The 17,807-nt window shown below is 40.6% G+C and overlaps 1 protein-coding gene across 4 annotated transcripts in view; it reads left to right on the plus strand.

Annotated features, from left to right (window-relative positions):
• The window catches only part of ZNF609 (zinc finger protein 609), a 231,269-nt gene that overhangs the window by 30,796 nt on the left and 182,666 nt on the right, over nucleotides 1-17,807 (plus strand). For 2 of the 4 annotated variants that reach the window (XM_059180756.1, XM_059180757.1), the window contains exon 2: nucleotides 2,517-3,390. The exons of 1 other annotated variant lie outside the window; for it this stretch is intronic. In XM_059180756.1, coding sequence (XP_059036739.1) covers nucleotides 2,644-3,390 — 747 coding nt within the window. In that variant the 5' untranslated portion in view covers nucleotides 2,517-2,643. The remainder of the gene's footprint in view (nucleotides 1-2,516; nucleotides 3,391-17,807) is intronic. One more of the 4 variants, XM_059180758.1, reaches the window with a different exon arrangement.

Below are 17,807 nucleotides of genomic sequence, written 5' to 3' on the forward strand. Positions count from 1 at the left end.
AGTTGGCATTCCCTTTTCTAGAAATACTCGTCCCTCATAATAGAATTATTTCCAGTACCATTTTCCACTGCCTTACTCACTTATTCACTGCTGTATTCCTAGCACCTAGTTTAGAGCCTAGCACTAGTAGGTAATAAATACAATTTTTTTTAATGAATGAACAAAGGTGTGCTATACTAATATTTACTGGAAGCCAAGTCTTCTTAGGTGGTATTGAGAATTCCAAACATTTCAACAAAAATTTCCTTAAAATTCCAGATATTTGGGGCACTTGGGTATCTCAGTCGGTTAAGTATCTGCCTTCAGCTCAGATCGTGATCCCAGCGTTCTGGGATCAGGTCGTATGTCAGGTTCCCTGCTTAGCAGGGAGTCGGCTTCTCCCCCACTCCCCCCACTCATGCTCTCTCTGTCTGTCTGTCTGTCTCTTTCTTTCTTTCTTTCTTTTTTTGGTCTGTCTCTTTCAAATAAATAAAATAAATCTTTTAAAAAATAAATAAAACTCTAGATATTTTCAGAGGTATCATTTCTCTGACTTCAGGGATAATGTTTTCTTTACCTTGTGGGTGGCATTTTTTCATAGTTCCCACATCATGCTGCCCCCGCCCCACCCCCCGACAGATTGCTCTTCCTTTTACGAAGTAGGATCTCTGTAGACTCAATGCCAGCAATAGTTGTTCCTAATGGTACTAAGCTCTCTACTTGTGTAAAGGATGTATTTTTTCCCTCAGATCTACAGCTAAATGGCAAATTAACTTGCACACCTTTTTCTCTTAAATCCCAGTTACTAGCAAGCATTCACTTGGGGCAGCTCTGCTGTCTTGGAGGATATCTTCTTTTGTTTTTGTTTGTTTGTTTTGTTTTTTTAATATTTATTTATTTGACAGCTAGAGAGCACAAGTAGGCAGAGCATTAGAGTGAGAGGGAGAAGCAGGTTCCCCACTGAGTGGGGAGCCCGGTGCAGGACTTGATCCAGGACTCTGGGATCATGACCTGAGCCAAAGGCAGTCGCTTAACCACCCAGGAGCTCTGATATCTTCTCTTGTAACTGCACCCTGGTTCTTTGATGTTGTCTCGAGAGAGTAGGTGAAAAATTAAAATTTGTCGTGTCTCTGTCCTATCCGTAGCATTTACTGTTGGAAATCCACTTTATAGGATTCATTGTGCCATACTGGTTTGCTCTTTGCTCTCTTATCTTATGAGCATTCTTTTCTAAATAGATATAGAAAGATGGTGGACAGGGGAGTGAGCAAGAACAGAACTCTTTCACTTTGTCATAAAGTAATATCTGGGTGGTGTTTCTTGACTGCCAGGTTTTCTAGATGGTACACTCTCAAAGTCTCATGAGCTGGGAGACTGGAGTGTTACAAATTGTTCTGTCCCCGCTTTTTTTTAGCCAATCTCTGTTTCATGTGGTGAGACCTTGGTATTTATCAATACCATGCCCACAATCTTTTTTTTTTTTTTAAGATTTTATTTATTTATTTGACAGAGAGAGAGAGAGCAAAAGAGGGAACACAAGCAGGGGGAGTGGGAGAGGGAGAAGCAGGCTTCCCGCCGAGCAGGGAGCCTGATGCGGGGCTCCATCCCAGGACCCTGGATCATGACCTGAGCCAAAGTCACTTAATGGCTGAGCCATCCAGGTGCCCCACCATGCCAACAATCTTATATAAAATTGTGAAGAGTTATTTCATACTCCGATGTTAGGGGTTTTAGAAGTGTTTAGTCAGGGTACAATTTTTGTGTGTGTGTTTATGTGTGTGTTTGTCTTCGTAGATATTTTAGGGGGACGTGGGAAAGGTTACAGTGCATTATGCTATTTGGACATAATTTGAAACCTTGAGATGAATAAGGCTTATTTAACTGAAATTAAGCTGAGTAGTTGAGTCCTCTCTGATGATTGCCTCCTTTAGTTGCAATATTTGGCCTCTATCCTAATGTTATATTTTTTCTCGTTCTGCTTGCTTTTTCTCTTTTGCTCTTATCCATAATAAGATTTTTCCCCCCAAAACAGTAGAATGACAAGGAATCCTTTTTATTTTTAGTAGGGACAGACTCTGTTAATAGAGGGCTTTTACAGCCTTTGCAAGTCCATGTTCTGAGTCTCTGATAATTCAAGAAGAAGCAAGGAGAAAGGGGATATGAGTACAGTTGTGCTAGAGCTTGAATCTGTTATGTGCCAGGGCCTGTATTGATTGAGGGAGGATTGCCAGCTGGCGGTGGTAGTAGAATTAGTCTCTGGGGAATGGGAAACTAACTCTAAAGGACCCGTAGTTAAGACTTATACAGACTCTCCGGGCAATTGGAAATACTGTACTCTCCCCTGGGGAGATGGAGCGGGAATTAACTTTTCCCTGGTCCAATGTGACTTGGTTAGAAATACAATTGAACCTGTTTGTCTTGTCCATTGTGATGTGATAGCCCCCTAGGAATAGTCTGTTTTGTGTGGGAGTTTATTTCAGGCTGTCTCCTTGCCTGTATTGTTTCCTTTAACAGCTCTTTAAATTTTCTTTTTCCAGCAATGATGTTGTCCACTGGGCATGTACTGACCAATGTGACAGGTCTGAGAACATAGCTGAAGCTGAAAATAGGAAAGCTGGGGGCAAGGAAGAGCCTTGAATCTTGAGGTGGGACGTTGACTCTAAGATGTCCTTGAGCAGTGGAGCCTCCGGAGGGAAAGGAGTGGATGCAAACCCGGTTGAGACATACGACAGTGGGGATGAATGGGACATTGGAGTAGGGAATCTCATCATTGACCTGGACGCCGATCTGGAAAAGGACCAGCAGAAACTGGAAATGTCAGGCTCAAAGGAGGTGGGGATACCGGCTCCCAATGCTGTGGCCACACTACCAGACAACATCAAGTTTGTGACCCCAGTGCCAGGTCCTCAAGGGAAGGAAGGCAAATCAAAATCCAAAAGGAATAAGAGTGGCAAAGACACTAGCAAACCCACTCCAGGGACTTCCCTGTTCACTCCAAGTGAGGGGGCAGCTAGCAAGAAAGAGGTGCAGGGACGCTCAGGAGATGGTGCCAATGCAGGAAGCCTGGTTGCTGCTATTGCTCCCAAGGGCTCAGAGAAGGCGGCTAAGGCATCCCGCAGTGTAGCCGGCTCCAAAAAGGAGAAGGAGAACAGCTCATCTAAGAGCAAGAAGGAGAGAAGCGAAGGAGTGGGGACTTGTTCAGAAAAGGATCCTGGGGTCCTCCAGCCAGTTCCCTTGGGAGGACGGGTTGGTCAGTATGATGGAAGTGCAGGGGTGGATACAGGAGCTGTGGAGCCACTTGGGAGTATAGCTATTGAGCCTGGGGCAGCGCTCAATCCTTTGGGAGCTAAACCGGAGCCAGAGGAAGGGGAGAATGAGTGTCGCCCGCTAAAGAAAGTCAAGTCTGAAAAGGTAAGAGGTGGCCAGATCTGGCTGCCTACTGCCAGTCAGAACTGCCCTGGACTAACCACCAAATGCTTTGTGCACTCTGTGGGAGGCTCATTAGTTTGTGGGTAATGACCAATTACAAGGTCAGAGCAGCTGGTAATGATGATGTGGTTTTGTTCATAATTAGGGGATTCTCTACAGATTCATTAACAGCAGGCCTGGACATTTTGGAGAATATCTATTGTTGGGGGCAGCTACTTGGTAGAATGAATTTTCTCTTTAAGTTGGAGAACCTGCCACCTTGTCCTTGTCCCACCCTCAGACACTTGTTGCTGGACATGGGCATCAACCTTTATGTGGCTGCCAGCTTGCTTGTATTTTATCCTCAGAGTCATTGATAAACTTTGTAAGTTGATGATAGGGTTTCAGTTGAGTGCTCGTCTTAATGGAATAAATGGTGCTGCTGGGTTTCTGGAAGAGAAATGGTTAAATAAGTCTCATGGAATGATATCTGCCAAGTGTTCTTTTGGTACCTACCAAAGAGTGAAGGGGCAGGTAAAGAAGTGAGCAAGAGGTACTGACTGTACTAAGAGGTATTTAATCAGGTCTTACGAGTTAGCATTGTGGCTATGCATGTTTGGCCTTGAAAGAGATTGTTTGGCTACTAAAGGTACAGTTTTTGGCCAAGTATCTCCCTCAGCTATTGGTAATCAAAGTGTCCTGGTGGTTTAATAGCTACCAAACAGTGTAATGATACCTTACCTTCTGCTTGAGTTGGAAGGACAGGTGCTAGCAGCCCCAGGAGGGGCTCTCCTCCTCTGGGAAGATGATCTTAGTTCATGTCTCAGGAAATAGAGCTTGCAGAGCTGGAGCAGAGGAGGTGTCAGTCTAGGGTCAGCTCAGGCTGCCTTAAACTTCAGCAGCTTACAATTTCCTGCAAAGCGGCTGGCCTGGTGATGAGCTCTTCATTGTCTCTTGATTTTTCCGCTCTGTGTTTGCTCACCCTTTACTTTCAGCTGATCCCAGCAGATGCAGTATAAATTGGTTTCTCTGTAATTACATCAGCTGCAACAGGGAATACCTATTTCCATATGTAAGTGTTAATAAATAGAGGCTGCATGTGTATGTTTGTGTGGTGGTGCCCTCTCCGTGCCTGGATTCCAGTGGTAGCTTGTGCTTTCTTTGCTGTAGGTATTTTGGTCTTTGCCTCCGGCACATCTGTAGCTCTTAGCAACATCTGGGCTTCCCTGGTAACAGGGCTGTGAATTTTCTTCCACTAATAACACAATGGTTCATTCCCTTTCACCGGAGGCAGCTGCCAAAGAAAAGCTGCCTGTGTTTAGGTGACAGATGCTATAGTCCACCTCAGCAGCATCAAGTTCCAGCTGGCTACTGGCATGGCTTGTCCTGTGCTGGCTGTGATTTACCATTTTCTCTGGGGTACAGATGGATAATACTGTTTTAAAGAGGCCTAGGAGTACCAGTTCTTGCTTCTGTTCCAGGCCCATTAGACTGTTCCCTACATCTGGCTGCAATAAACTCTTGCCATATATCCATGTCCATAATCACTGTTATTCCTGTGCTGAAAAGTGGCCACTTTTTTTAAGGGTTAGTTTGTTTGTTTGTTTATTTGACAGAGTATGCACGCATGCATGCACAGGCAGGGGGAGGGGCAGGCAGAGGGAGAAGCCCGCTTACTGCCTAGCAGGGATCCCGATGTGGGTCTCTATTTCAGGACACTGGGATAGTGACCTGAGCCGAAGGCGGTTGCCCAATCCATGGAGTCACCCAGGAACCCTGAAAAGTGGCCACTTTGGAGAGTGAAAGGAACATGAAATCTTTCCTTTCTGTTTAGAACTATTAATTTCATGTCCCAGTCTTGTAGGCCTAAAAGTCATCTGCAGGTGAAAGGGTTAACAATGCTGAGCTTCATGTTGGATTTAAGTCTAAATGTCTATGATAGTCTCCAATAGAGTAGCAAATGGAACTTGTTTTCTCTTGGAGGTCCAGTGACCAGTTGGGTGGCTGCCCTTCAGATTATAATTGGGCTGAAAGATGCAGTATATTCAGCTGGGAAAGCACCTTGGTGTCAGGGAGGTTTGCCCCTTTATAATGGAGCTGTGATATATAAGCCTTGTCTCCCAAGGAGACTGACAGTAGGGCAATGGAATGAGAGAGAAAAGGGGGAGAGATTGCTTCACTTTTGGGAAGAAAGAAAACTGCTGGGAAATACTTTCAGAAGCAGAAAGTTGCTTTGCAGTTTGATGTTACTGTAAGCCAAAACAGGTTTCTTAGTTCCTTTCCCTATTTCCTCAACCTTTTTGAACAGTCTGTTTCTAGGGGTGCTTTTCCATAAAGCCTTTGATCATTGAAATAATTATTTAAGTAAATGTTAGGAAGTTGCTAGGAGATGAAAACAGTGTTCAGGGAGAGAGTGTTTCTAGAATGGGAGGAGGGGAAGACTTAAGGGGGAAGAAGGCTAGGAATCTTAGAGCAGATCAGATTTTGGGAAATATGGACTCCAGGGTTTAGAGTATAAGAGGGGCTCAGTGATGATTAATTACTATTATAGCTTGTATGCTAAGTCTTTGAAAACTTAAGATTTTCTCTCTGAGTTACGGGCTTGCCTATGCCTTAATTGGCTTGGAATGTTTCTTCTATGTGGGGATACCAACAGAACTAAAACAGCAAAACAGATGTTTTGATATAATCTGGGAACTGTATAATCTGAGCTGGGAGCTGTCATGAAGAAAACTCATAAAACTTGGGGAAGTGTCTCGACTGATGTCTCCCCCCTAACCATGTCCACCTGCCCCTTCCCTCCCCACTCCCACCTTGGAAACTGGAGAAAATAGTTTGTGCTGTAGGGTAGAATTGTCATGTATCTACCACTAGCTAATGAGGGAGATTTGAGTATTCAAATTATCCACCTCAGGACCTTCTTTCTCAACTAGTTAAGTTATCTTGGGCTGTGGCTGAGGGAATTTCCTATCAGCCAAGAATGTGGATTTCCCTTCATGGGATCCTGCTTAGGCTCCACCACACCTTTCTCTGGAAGGTTTCACTGTGCTGTTTCCCAGAGTTCTAGGAGAGACCAGAAATGGCTCTTAGCAACTGCGGTTGCCCTGAATTGTTACTGAACACTCCTGCTCATGCTTCCTGCCAGCTGAAGAGATGAGGGCGGGAATGTTGAGGAATAAACAAGACAGAGCCTTTCGGCTCCTGCCTATTCCCTTGCCTTTGGTTTGATTGAAAGGTTGTTAAATTAGGGATGGAAGGGGGAAGAAGGGTGCCTTGCCTGAATGTTCCAAGCTTAGAGCTTAGTGCTTGCATTGCCACTCTGACAGGCAAGAAAAAAAGAATGTACAAACCACAGAAAGCAGTGATGTATCTGTGCTGAGTCTGTCCTGCAGTACAGACTCTTGTCAGAATCAAGGGCTTAAACCAGGAATTTAAGGTGAGACTGATTTTTTCAAATCGTATAAAGTAACCAGTAGGCTCTAGTGGCTAAAGGATCTACAAGTTTGCAACCAGAAGCTCCCGTGGCCTCTTTAGCTGCTGTTTTTGACCTTGCAAGGTAGAAACAGTCTGCACTCTGCTTTCCGTTTTTGGGGTCTCAGCTTCCGTTACTCTCAGACTGCTACATATATTACCACTTCCCCCCTTAGTTTAGGATACCAAAAAAACCCCATTAAGTGTGCTCTTTGCCCTTTCCCCTTCTGATCATGCTTGCTATCATATCCTGTGTTCTAAGAGCATCTTCCTCTGCCCTTGGTTTTGTTTTCCTGCCCTAGTTTATGCCTTCCAGCTAAGTTCTCTTGTGTTACAATTCCTCATTGCCCAATCAAGGTCAGGTCTCTTTTTTTCCTTCTGATTCAAGGTTTTCTCTCATAAAGCCTCCTCCTTCACTAGCTGTTTTTCTCAGCTATTGATGACATAGCAGTCAACCATGCTTCCTGAAGCCAGATGCCCTCCAGTATTTTCCTACATGGGAAAAATTGAAAGAAGTTGATATTTATGTGGGACAGAGATGCAACAGAGCCTGATCTTAATTTATTTTTTCTTCAGTAACTCTGTTTTCCATCTGGGTGTTGTAATTCAAGGAGGGCCCACAGAAAAATTATCTTGTCCAATCTCCTTATTTTGTGGAAGAAGAAATTAAGACCAGGGAAGTCATGTGACTTGCCTAGGCTCTCACAGGTAATCCGTTGCAAAGCCAGGCTTAGAAACCAGGTTTTTGGTGACCAAGTTCTTAGGGCATATGGTTACTCTGGGGTTATTAAAAAGTCTTCAGTTGTTCTGAGGGATTCTGTTTTCCCATTCTAAAAACTACCTTAGAAACATTGGATATAAATTCCCAGATACTCTTGAAACTGTTTTCACTATTTTTCATACCGATTTTAACATTGTAAATGCTTAATAAACAAAAGAGCCCTTGAGTTTAGGTTTCTTTGGTATGATGATGATGTTTGCAAAGAACTATTTATAGCTGGTGTTAAGCCTATCCTATTATCTTGTTACATATAACAAAGGAAAGTTACTTTTAAACTGCTTTGAGCTTGGTTTGTGTGTATATGTGTGTTTTCTGAATTATTGCATTCCAAATTTCCATTGTAATCATTGAGGCATTGCCAGTTCCCTCTTTTTTTGCAATTGCAGGTAAGAAAAAAACCCTATTGCTTCTTGGACATATCACTAGTAGGTAGACCTTAAATGAATTAGGATATTAACTGTTTTATAAAGACATGATATATACTGTTGAATACCATTTATTCAGGATATTAACAGTGCATTTATTTTTATTAAAAAATTTTAATTGAGGTATAGTTGGCAATTGAGTGCATTTTAGATCTTAGGTATTATACTTGGTGCTCAGTATGTCCTAGTGAATGTAACAGAGAAGTTTCCTGCACTTTGGACTTTACGGTTTACCATCTACAATTGAGTCCCTAAAAGTGTTTCCCATAAAACCGTGTGTATCACATCACCTGAGTGTCAAAATGCAGATTCTTGACCCTACCCCAGTTCTGCTAAGTAAGTTTCAGGAGTACGGGCCCAAAAACTTCCAGAAGTCTCTCCAGATAATTGCTGTATACTTTATCATTTGAGAACCATTGTGAATTTTCTGTTTAAGGTGAGAACTGGGAGCCACTTCTGACATAAAACATTAGCTTTCTTTCTAAACTTAAATTTCACATCAACTTTTATCTATAACTTAATGGTTAAGAGTATAAACTCTGGGGGTGCCAGGGTGGCCCAATGGGTTAAGCCTCTGCCTTCAGCTCAGGTCATGATCTCAGGGTCCTGGGATCAAGCCCTGCATCAGGTCTCTGCTCAGTGGGGAGCCTGCTCCCCCTCTCTCTGCCTGCCTCTCTGCCTATTTGTGATCTCTCTCTCTCTGTCAAATAAATAAATAAAATCTTTTTTAAAAAAAGAGTATAAACTCTGGAGCCAGACTACCTGGTTTGTTTCCCAGCTTTGCCACTTACTGAGTGATCTTGAGCAAGTTATTTAACTGCTCTACCTCAGTTTTTTCAACTGTGAAATGAGGAAAACAGTAGTTACTACATAGGGTTGTTATGAGATTAAATTAGTTAACGCATATAAAACACTTTGAACAGTGTGAGGCATTCAGTAGGAAGCATTCAATAAATATTAGAAAGAGAGAAAAACATGATTTAAGTTAAAATATGTCTCAGTCTGTCATAGGCAATAATGGGCTGAAATATAACCACATTCTCCCTATACAGAAAGCCCAGTATAAATAGATAAACATGTAGGTTAAGATTTTGAGCACTGTACTCAGAAGAAGATCCAAACCTGGGTTGGGAAATTTTCATGCTGGTGATGGGTTCTAAAGGTCCTGATATTTATAGTGGGATTTGGAGAAGGGAGGAGACCGAAAATTGGCTTTAAAAAATCTTGAAGTAGCCTATTGAATTTCACATTTCATATAAATTAAATTTCCTTTCTGGCCATATTCCTGTGGGGTTGGGTGTTTTGGATGGATGCTATTGTGGTTTTACCAGCCTGTGCAATCTCGTGTATGCTGGAAGAGCACTAAATGCTTTTTGTTTCTACACAAGAGTGCATGGAAAAATCTAAGTCCCAGTTCTTAATCTTCCTCCCCCAATGCGAATTTGTATTTTTGCCATTTGGGTATAAGAGCTTTTACCAGCAGAGCTCATCCAGGGAGGCAGCAGGGCTTGGGCTTTCAGGCTGGAGGTGGCAGTAACATACACAGCTGAGATCCTGCCACTGCTGGCTGGCTGAGCACTCCTCTCTGTGGTTTTCACTCTTCAAGCCATGCTTGAGTAACCCGCCTCCAGAGCTGCTGACAGGGCCGTGTTCAGAGGCCTTGGAAATTACACTGCTCATTTCCTTATCATCCCCTGACCTGCAGTGCAGAGCCTTCTGGTGCAGGAACAAGGCAGAAAAAAAATCCAGACGGCTCCCAGCCAGCATGTGTCAGGGGCTACAAAGAAGGAAATTGGACTTGCTCACTTCAAAACCGTGGGGTTAGGCTTTGATTTTTGGTTCCTGCCGAGAGTTATTTGTGTGTGTGCACATGTTCTATCTCTGTGTATATGTATAGAATGAGTCTGTGCATGGCAGAGCTGTAGAGGAGGAGCATCTGAAAGTAGAAAGCAGAGGGAAGCTTGCTTTTCTCCAGTTAATTTCCCAGTAGTACCATTGGGATGGACCTGGAAGGATTAGCATCAGGAAGGTGCCAAGCCATATTAATATTTTAAAATATATTTCTCTTGGTACAGTTTAGTCATGGCTGACAGCACCCATCCAAGTAAGAAGCTTCCCCAGCAGACTGAGGAGACATTTTTAACAAATCCTATACCTGAAGTTGTTCATCCTAGATGACACTGACGTAATCAATGTTTAAACTACCTGAGAAAGGATAGACTTTGGGTCAGTCTTGCGTAAGAGGAATGGCTCTTTTGAGATAGATGATAGTGTGACAAAAGAGAGACAGACAGAAGGAATTTATAGCATTTAGAGATTTTCTGTTCATAGGGCAAAATTCTATTATATTTTTAGAACTTGTCCTCGATTTTTTAGTATTACAAAACAATCTCCCTCCTTTTTCTTATGTTGTTTCTCTTGCCCTAGGATACCCAAAGAAAACACTTTTAGGCTGAAGAAGTAAAATGTGGATGGTGACAGGCCCTTGAGCAGAATTTTACAGTCGTTCTGGTCTTAATTTTCCTTTTTTGGATTTCCACTGTCTTTTTTTTTTAAAGATTTATTTATTTATTTGTTAGACAGAGATCACAAGTAGGCAGAGAAAGAGAGAGGAGGAAGCAGGCTCCCCACAAAGCAGAGAGCCCAACACGGGGATTGATCCTAGAACCCTGGGATCACAACCTGAGCTGAAGGCGGCATAGGCTTTAACCCAATGAGCCACCCAGGCACCCCAAGATTTCCATTGTCTTAATGTCATTGGTGATACTGGGGCCTTTGTGAAGTAGGGGAAAAAATCTTTTAACTTTCAGACCCTGGAGGTTTTTTTTAAGTCCTAAGTGTCTCTTTTGTCAGAAGTACTCTGTAGAGAAGTGATTTCGCATGAGAAAATGATAGCTAAGGTGAGGGTATTACTTCTGTTTACCTTTTTATAAAGCAGTAGTCCTTGTACCAGCAGGTGCAGTATCTGTGAACAATTGTGTTGGGCCTTGTGTTTTAACATTAGCTCTTTCTTTGATTATGATACATACCAGAGTTGGAGATACGCTGTCATAAAGTGCTTTCCTTATTTATTTATTTAGAAAAATTTTATTTGTCAGAGAGAGAGCATGCACAAGCAAGGAGAAGGGCAGGCAGAAGGAGAAGCAGACTCCCTGGTGAGCAAGGAGTCTAGTGCAGGACTCCATTCCAGGACCCAGGACCATGACTTGGGACAAAGGCAGACAATTAATCAACTGGGCCATCCAGGCGACACTAAGCTTCTTTTCTTATCTGTAATGTGGAAGTAAATAATAGTACTGACCTTATGGTGAGGATTAGATCAGATAAAGAACATTAAGCACTCAGTACAGTGCCTAGCATGTTGTAACTACTCAATAAATGTTAACTATTGCTGATATTATAATGTTAGTAGCTATGAGGTACAGGTCATTGTGAAATTAAGTTGAAAGATATCTTTAGAGACTTTAAAGAGTTAAGCCAAAATCTGAAGGTTTTGGAAAAGAATGAGGTTATGATAGCTTATGTTGCAACTCCTGGTTTCCAGGAAGGTTTGAGGAGAGAGAGATTTGAGTCAGATCAATTGGAGCCATTGAGGTTTGGAGTTACATTGTTTGATAGATTAGTTAGTTTGGAAGTGTTTGTTGGATTCCTTTTGGTTCAGGGCTGATCTCAAGTTGAAGAACCTGGCTTTTGGGGCGCCTGAGTGGCTCATTTGGTTAAGTGTCTGCATTCAGCTCTGGTCATGATCTTGGAGTCCTGGAATCAAGCCCCACATTGGGCTTCTTGCTCAGCGGGGAGTCTGCTGCTTCTCTCTCTCCCTCTGCCTCTCTTCTCACTGGTGCGCTCTCTCTCTCTCGTGCTCACTCTCCCTCTTGCTTTCAAATAAATAAAATCTTAAATAAAATAAAAGAGAACCATGGCTCTTGCTTAGCTATTTCCCATTAAAGTCAGGTTTTTTGGTATATATTCAGGCCTTCTGAACTATTTTTCTAAGGATTGAAATGAATGTAACATGATTGCTTTAGAAAGGTTTTTCCCTTTTGTTAATCCTTAAGGAGTACAGACTTTAGCCTTTTGAAGGAATTAGAGCTCTAGGCTGAATAGTGAGGAGAAGAATGAGGATTAAGGTACTTCTTTTTGTGAACTTGTCACTAGCTGCAGGAAATAAAAAGGCAGTTCTAAGGTTTTTGGTAGTGGTCAGTTTTCAATTTGAAATATTGTCCATTGGGAGAGTATAATTTGACTGTGTGCCTGAAAAATACACTAATTGACTATTTTTAAATTTGAGACCATTGGATTCCAGCCCTACTAGCAAATACTATATTGTGTTTAGATGAGCCAGACCTGGCCATTAAATTTTTTCATGGGTCTTTTTTTTTAAATTAAGGAATAATTGACATAATATATTAGTTTCACATATACATGATGATTCAATATTTGTATATATTGCAAAATGATCACCACAGTAAGTCCAGTTAACATCCATAACTATATATAGTTATAAAAGTCTTTTTCTTCTGATGAGAACTTTCAAGATTTATTTTCCTAGCTACTTTCAAATATGCAATATAGTATTATTAACTATGGTCACTATGCCATACATTAATTACATCCCCATGGCTTATTCATTTTATAACTGGAAATTAGCTCCTTTTGACCTTTTTCACCCATTTCATCCACTCCTCACCTCAGGCAACCACCAGTCTGTTCTCTGTATCCATGAGCTTGGGTGTTTTTTGTTTTGTTTAAATTCCACATATAGGGGTACCTGGGGGCTCAGTCAGTTAAGTGTCTGACTCCTGGGTTCAGCTCAGGTCATGATCTCAGGGTCATGAGATTGAGCCCTGCATTTGGCTCTGCACTGGGCATGGAGCCTGCTTAAGAGAGTCTCTCTTCCTCCCAACACCCACGCACCCCCCTCCTCCCTGCACGTTCATGTATGCATTCTCTCTCCCTCAAAAAACAAATACATTCCATGTGTAAGTGAGCTCATATAGAATTTAACTTTTTCTGACTTATTTAGCATAATGCCTTCAAGTTCCCTCTGCGTAGTTGCAAATGGCAAGATTTCATTCTTTTCTTTAATGAATGAAAAATATTCCATTTTATATACATATACACATGCCATATTTTCTTTATCCATTTATCCATTGATGGACATTTAGGTTGTTTCCATGTCTTAGCTATTGTAAATAATGCTGCAGTGAACATGGGGGTGCATATATCTTTTCAAATTAGTGTTTTTGTTTTCTTCGAATAAATATCCACAAATGGAATTACTGCATCATATGGTAGTTCCATCTTCAGTTTTCTGAGCAAACTGTTTTCCATAGTGACTGCACCAGTTTACATTCCCACCAGTAGTGCACAAGGACTTCTTATTCTCCACATCCTCACCAATACTAATTTCTTATCTTTTTAATAATAGCTTTTCTAACAGGTGTAAAGTCATACCTTATTGAGGTTTTGATTTGCATTTCCCTGATGATTAGTGACATTGGGCATCTTTTCATGTGCCTGTTGGCCATCTGTATGTCTTCTGTTGGCCTCCATTTTTGTTAGTGGGCTCTTTCCATCATAAAAAGTGTTTATAAACTGATACCCAGCCCACTCAACTCAGAGTTGGTTTTTCCTGTTAGATACATTTCTTCAGAAGTTAAATATGTAACTCTGCACTGAATTAATCCTTAGGGAAAGGTACAGAGTATTGTGGAAAGAAGGTGTACATACTCCTCATACGCCAAGCAGAGTAATGGGAGGTTAGAGAAATTAACATTCAAGTTGAATAGTCTTTTAGTGTGGAGGCTTCTAAACTGGACGTACATATCGGAATCATTTTGGAGCTTTTACAGAAGTAAAAGTGCCCTACTGAAGTCAGATCTTTAGTGCTGGGGACAGTAAGCATGTACATATTTCTTTAAAACTTTTAACAGATGCTTTTCATATACCTTTTGGTTAAATACCACTATCATTGTGAAAGTTGTCCTTGTTTTTTTTTTGTTTTTTTTTTTTGCTATTTCCAGATGGAGCTATGCACTACACTTTAGATATCATCTGATTCTCAAGTGTTTGTCAGCATGCTCAAGATTTTCCTCCAGCTCTCCTTTTTCATTTCTCAATCGTTGTGTGGGGTCGGTCATTTCAGAATACAGCTATAATGAATCTGACTTCTCGTTAACCTCTCAATTAGGAGAACTAATTCCTGAATTTCTGATATAGTTGTTAAAGGAGGACATCCATATCAGTGTTATTGATTCAATTTTAAATTATGGTTCCAGAATTTTTAAGGAAAATTTGAGCAAAATTCTTTCTTTTTTAAAAAATATTTTATTTATTTACTTGTTTGTTTATTTGAGAGAGTACGCACACGTGCAGGGGGAGGGGCAGAAGGAGAAGCAGACTCTCTGCTGACTGCGGAGTTGGATATGGGGCTCCATCTCAGTACTCTGAGAACACAAACCTTGCTGAAGACAGATGCTGAACTGACTGAGCCATCCAGGTGCCCCAAATTTGTGCAAAATTCTTATGACTAGATATATTTGCCAGAAAGGCAACTTGTGATATTTTTAAAAATATAAAGTAAAAGGGAGTAGAAGACAGGTTTGGATAATTTGAATTTATTGCTAATCCAAAATTAGTCTGTTTTCTAATCTATTTGTGAAAGTATTTGTTCATAGTTTTCTGGAAATTCATGGCATCCCCAAATAAAATAGTATAGCTATCCAATAAAGACCTTATTCCTGAGCTGGACACATTCAAATTAAACGTGCTGTTTTAGGAAGAGAACATCACCTGACATAAATAGTAAAGTCCCCTAAGTTCTTTGCTTTTTCTTTTAATAAACACATACTATTTCTTTTATTTTTTTTATTTTTTTTTATTTTTTTTTATTTTTATTTTTTTTAAAGATTTTATTTATTTATTTGACAGAGAGAAATCACAAGTAGATGGAGAGGCAGGCAGAGAAAGAGAGAGAGGGAAGCAGGCTCCCTGCTAAGCAGGGAGCCCGATGTGGGACTCGATCTCAGGACTCTGAGATCATGACCTGAGCCGAAGGCAGCGGCTTAACCCACTGAGCCACCCAGGCGCCCACACATACTATTTCTTTGAAGTCAATAAGAGAATTAAATGTTTTTGAGTATAGTGTATTTCCCTGCTGGGATTTTAAGTCTCATACCTAAGGAAGGATAATTAACATGCTACCGTTGTTATCGGAGATGAACACATACTTGAATATGCTGCAAACTCAAATAAGAAATATTATGGAATGACCTATTTTTTTTAAAATTTTTATTTATTTATTTGACAGACAGAGATCACAAGTAGGCAGAGAGGCAGGCACAGAGAGGCACAGAGAGAGAGAGAGAAGCAGGCTCCCCGCTGAGCAGAGAGCCCGACGAGGGGATCATGACCCGAGCCGAAGGCAGGGGCCCAACCCACTGAGCCACCCAGGCGCCCCTGGAATGACCTATTTTGGCCAAAGTTATAGTAACATAACTTTATATATAATAAATTTATTTATTTAATTTATTTAAATAAAATTTAAAATGTGGTTTTTAGTACTGGTACATGTATTACCTGTGCTCTCAGAATTTATATTGATCTATAGTTTAGATAGCTCTCTTTAGGTTTTGGAGTCTTTCGAATATATATACCACTGAATAGAAAGAGAAAAAATGGCAAATGTGGAGAAGAAGTCATCATACAATGTGACTACACATTTACATACACCATGTTAGACTAGATCTTAAATCCGTCAGTATGCAGATTCCTAAACATCTGGTGGAGTGTCTGTTTTAGATAAAATATGCCATAAGGCATTTTTCATTTTGCTTATACATATGTGCTTAGATTGAGAATGTGGAGACTTGAAGTCAAACAAGCTGATTGCTTATTACAATTTCAGAAAGAGGCTGAAAAATTTTTTCATTTTTGTTTGTGTCTGCTATCTTTCCTCTCCTTTCCCATCCCTTACAAAGGATCAAGTACTAAAGTCAGGGTATGAAGCACTTGGTCAGAAAATACTCTTGAAAATTATTTAGGATGTCTCCATGTTGGAGATTGACGTATTGGTTTCATAAATTCAACACAATTTTTTCTCCAGCATTGAAACCATTGTTTTTTCAGTTTGAGGTCTCATGTAAAATGTAGCTTGTGTTCAAGGACTGTATTAATGAAAAATATGTATTTATACCCTAAAGTTCCCCTAACCCTGGCTAAATACTTACACTGGCACATGGAACTGGAAACCAGATTAAGTGAACAGACAGTTCAAGTCTCCTGTCTCTGGCTCCCTCCAGAGTGTATACTGAGTGAGTGGAATAACTGTGAAGCCCGAACTATTCAGATTGTTCTTTCTTTTCTTTTTATTGCCAGCTGCATATAGTTTATTTGATTTTGTTAAATGTATCTATATCCAGTTATCTATTTAGTATACAAAGGTATTTTATGATAGATAAAATCTTGGGGTGCAGGTTCTCTCTGTAACAGAAATTTACAGGTCCTTGGATTGAACCCAGCTTAATATAATGAATACTCTTTGTAGCATTTAGTTTTCAAGTCCACCTTTAATGTTCCTTACAGTAATCACAAATTCTTTCTTTTTTAGGCTCTTTTGGTCTTCTCTATGGTAACCTCAGGTCTTACCCTTGAGTTAAACAAGGGTCATCCTATAGGCAAAGTGAAAAACAGAGCTATTATTTTCTTACCAACATAAATATCCCTGAGCTTAGTGTCTCTCAGGCTTAGTGCTTTGGTAACTTCTCTGAGTTACTCTTTACTTTCTATCCCTTTCTGACTTTCAGCTAGATCTAAATCATGGTTGTTGTTGTTTTTTTTTTTTAAGTCCTGTTGTTTTAATTATTTTTGTTATTTCTGAGGCTCTTGCATTTGATATTGGTCCCGTCTTAACCAAGTGGAATTATATCTAGTTACACAGGTTTAGAGAGGTCTTTTCTTCTTCATCCTTCCTAACCAGGAAAAGGTAACCATGTTTTATGTTCAACGTGGGCATTCGTTACTCTGGGCACAACATTGGTTTTATCAAGAAAACCACTGTACTATTGCAATGAGCTTTTACTCATCGTTTGAAATTCCTAATTAGCTACTTCTTAGAGATGGCAGTGCTGTGACTAGTGTACCTTATTCAAAAGCTTGGTGCCAGTGGTATGCTTTTAGCTGTGTACTAGTGGCTGCTCTTAGAACATTGCACCTGCCTTATAGGACAGGATAAACAGAAGTTTTCATGTTGAAAAACTAAGTAAAAATGATTTTATTTTTTAAAAAAAGATTCTGAGTGTAGGCCTATAAACATTATTGAGGAAGAAAAGAAGTATAGTTTGCTTCTTCCTAGGAAACAGTCTGGGCAGGACAAAACTCCAGAAATAGACATTCTAAGCTTACTGACTTGGGAAGCTCTGGGTTTTTGCCCCTCAGCCTTTGTGAAATGGAGCAGCTTTTCAGAAGTGGGGATAGGAATGTGACAGTCTTAAAGGCTTAAAATAATGCAACTTTCCAACCCTCTAATCACTCCCTTAGAACTAAATAGGAGGTGTCCTCAGATGTCACAGAGAGGCAAAGATTGTTATTTAGGACCCAAGTTTTAGGGTTGTCCCTAGCTTATGCGGGATTAGTGACCTGAAGTAGCAGAGGAAAGTGTGGGAAGATAGTTGGAAAATAATACAGTGACATTTTTGTATCCAAAATTTTCACATTTTTCATTTGTTTTTATTCCCTAGTCACAT

This window comes from Mustela lutreola, chromosome 7, assembly GCF_030435805.1.
Source record: "Mustela lutreola isolate mMusLut2 chromosome 7, mMusLut2.pri, whole genome shotgun sequence".
Classification (NCBI taxonomy): Eukaryota; Metazoa; Chordata; class Mammalia; order Carnivora; family Mustelidae; genus Mustela; species Mustela lutreola.